The 2,492-nt window shown below is 36.2% G+C and overlaps 1 protein-coding gene across 1 annotated transcript in view; it reads left to right on the top strand.

Annotated features, from left to right (window-relative positions):
- PRKCI (protein kinase C, iota) overlaps positions 1-2,492 on the top strand; it is a 59,928-nt gene that overhangs the window by 26,659 nt on the left and 30,777 nt on the right. Inside the window, exons 7-8 of the mRNA XM_006890384.1 lie at positions 811-865; positions 1,866-1,924. Of these exons, the coding sequence (XP_006890446.1) occupies positions 811-865; positions 1,866-1,924 (114 nt within the window). The remainder of the gene's footprint in view (positions 1-810; positions 866-1,865; positions 1,925-2,492) is intronic.

Raw genomic sequence — 2,492 nt, 5'->3', positions numbered from 1 at the left:
TATTTTTTTTGGAGATTTTAATGAAAGTTGACGGGAAGGTTGGGCTTTCATTCATTGTTGTTGTACTTGTTCCTCCTTGCCCCTTTCCCCCTCCCCCAGTTCATTTTGTAATGCACCTCTTGTTCTGAATTGTTCCTGTCGTGTATCTAATGCCTGATCATAGACTCCTTCCTTCCCCTCCTCTCTTCCAGGGCAGTGTTTGTTACCTGTCCACTCTTCACCTTCGACTCCCTCACCAGCCCGTCAACCCTTTTTTATAACAGTGGTGTTGTGCAGTATTTGTCCTCTTGTGAAGGAGATCATTTCGCTCGGCATAATGTTTTCAGGCTCACCCATGTTGTGAAGGGTTTTTACAAGTTCGCTGTTTTTCATTGCTGCATAGTAGTCCAGTGTGTGAATGTACCACAGTTTTTCTGTCCGTTCATTTGTTAATGGGCAGTTGGACTGCTTCCATCGTTGCTATTTTGAATAAATAATCAGCAGTGGACATGGATGTGCATGTATTTCTTGGAGTCAAGCCTCCGATTTCCCCTAGGTTATGTTCGCAGTAGTAGGATGGCTGGGTCACAGGGTGTTTCTATTTTTAGAGCCCTCCTTCCATAGCGGTTGTACCATTTTACATTCCCACCAACAGTGAATAAGAGTTCAGTTTCCCCACAACCTCACCAAGCGTTTGTTGTTTGCTGCCCTATTGAACTTGGCGATTGTTGCTGGGATGAGATGACATCTTGTTCTGGATTTGTAAAACTATTGGAATTTGAAAAAATTTCACTGAGCTGTTTTTTATTTTCTCCTTGAAAATGCTTGTAGGAACCAATGATGCCCACGGATCAGTCGTCCATGCATTCAGACCATGCCCAGACAGGTAAGAATAGTGCCAGGAGAAACTGTTGTTCATTCACAAACTAGCATTCAAAGACTTCTTGTGTTGGCATTTTAGTCTTTCTAAATAAAACTATTTAACCATATTTTGCGATGATAAGATCAGCAACAATGCTAAAGCATCTGTTAAAAAAAATAGAATTAACCTCACACAGATGACTTTTCTCTTGTTCATATAAATTTCTTTTGAAATCCCTTTAAAATCAGCAGTATCGTTGGGGGGTTTTTTGACCAGTATTGAGACTAGAAATTGAAATTACAAGCCAAGTATACCAATATGACGATGTCCATATGACCTGTTTTTGTTTCAAGCTTTACCATTAGAGGCAGACATTATGTAGAAGATACAAAAATGCAACCTAGACAATGAAAAATTGGTAATGTGAGTTAAAATTTCAGATTTACCCAAAACTTGAGCTATCTGGAGAGCTTGGAGGTTAGTGGAAGGAGGAACAGACCCTTTCCTTTGGGAAAGGCGGTTGTTTGGGGAGGACGGAATGAAGTCTCCTGGTCTTGAAAGAAGCAAATTCCGTGACACAGGCTTTTCTGCCAGATGAGGGAGTAACCAAGAGGCCGTTCCTTTTTTGAGTTCTCTTTGTTTATTGTTCTGGGTGGTGTGTTTTGACTGTGAAGAATGTCTCTAAAGTAAATAAATAAATAGTGTTTATAGGTTCATCAGTAAAGGAGTTGTTTCATACTTTAGAAAGAGAGGAAATGATTAAAAAATATTTTCTGAAACCGGTAAGTACCAGGTGACCAAGTGGGTCCTTGTTCTCTTTACCCTCACTGAAGATTGTAGTTTAACTTTTGTACCTGTGTACAGTTTGTCATTTTTAGGACTAGTATATAATTTTAGATAATGTTGACTTAATCAGAAGTAACAACAAAATTAAATTGAGAGTCTTTTTTTATCTCACACTTTAATGACTACTATCTTCTTTTTTTTTTCTCCTTGTAAAAAATGTTTCCAATTGGATTTTTAGTCATTCCCTATAATCCGTCAAGCCATGAGAGTTTGGATCAGGTTGGTGAAGAAAAGGAGGTAAGATCATTGGTTTCGTTGTAACTTACGTCAAGGGCTTTTTACAATTTGATTAATTTTGGTTTCCTTAGTTCTTGTGTCGTAGTAGTAAAATGCAAGAATAATTTTAATGATGCCAGAGTTTTATTTTGACTTAATCTTTAATGAAATTACTACTTCATTTTACGTTAGTATGTAGTTTCATGGAATAATTTGAGATTTTAAGATCACGTACTCTAAAAACTGCAACGTATTTAGGACTAGCATTTAGAACATTCTTTAAAATATGATAGAGTGTAGACCCTTCGTTTTGTGGGCTAATTATTTATTTAAAGTATAAACAAGCAACTGCCTCCACTTTAGCTATTAAGGACTTTATTAGTCTTTAAAATAAAAGAACATTTAATTAACCAATTTTTTTAATGACAGGTAGTGAAAAAATTATATCCCTCATTCCTCCTACATTCACTTTGTCTTCTCAGAGAAGAATAATCCTTTTATTACTATTCCTCGTTATCTTTGTAACTTTACATAATACTTATACTTTTTTTAAAATTTCATTAATTTTAATGAACATTTACAGAGATTT

The sequence above is a fragment of the Elephantulus edwardii genome, unplaced genomic scaffold (assembly GCF_000299155.1).
Source record: "Elephantulus edwardii isolate Elephantulus edwardi_28Jun2011 unplaced genomic scaffold, EleEdw1.0 scaffold00088, whole genome shotgun sequence".
Lineage (NCBI taxonomy): Eukaryota > Metazoa > Chordata > Mammalia > Macroscelidea > Macroscelididae > Elephantulus > Elephantulus edwardii.
The sequence above is the reverse complement of the archived record's forward strand: the minus strand, read 5'-3'. Positions and strand labels throughout refer to the sequence as shown.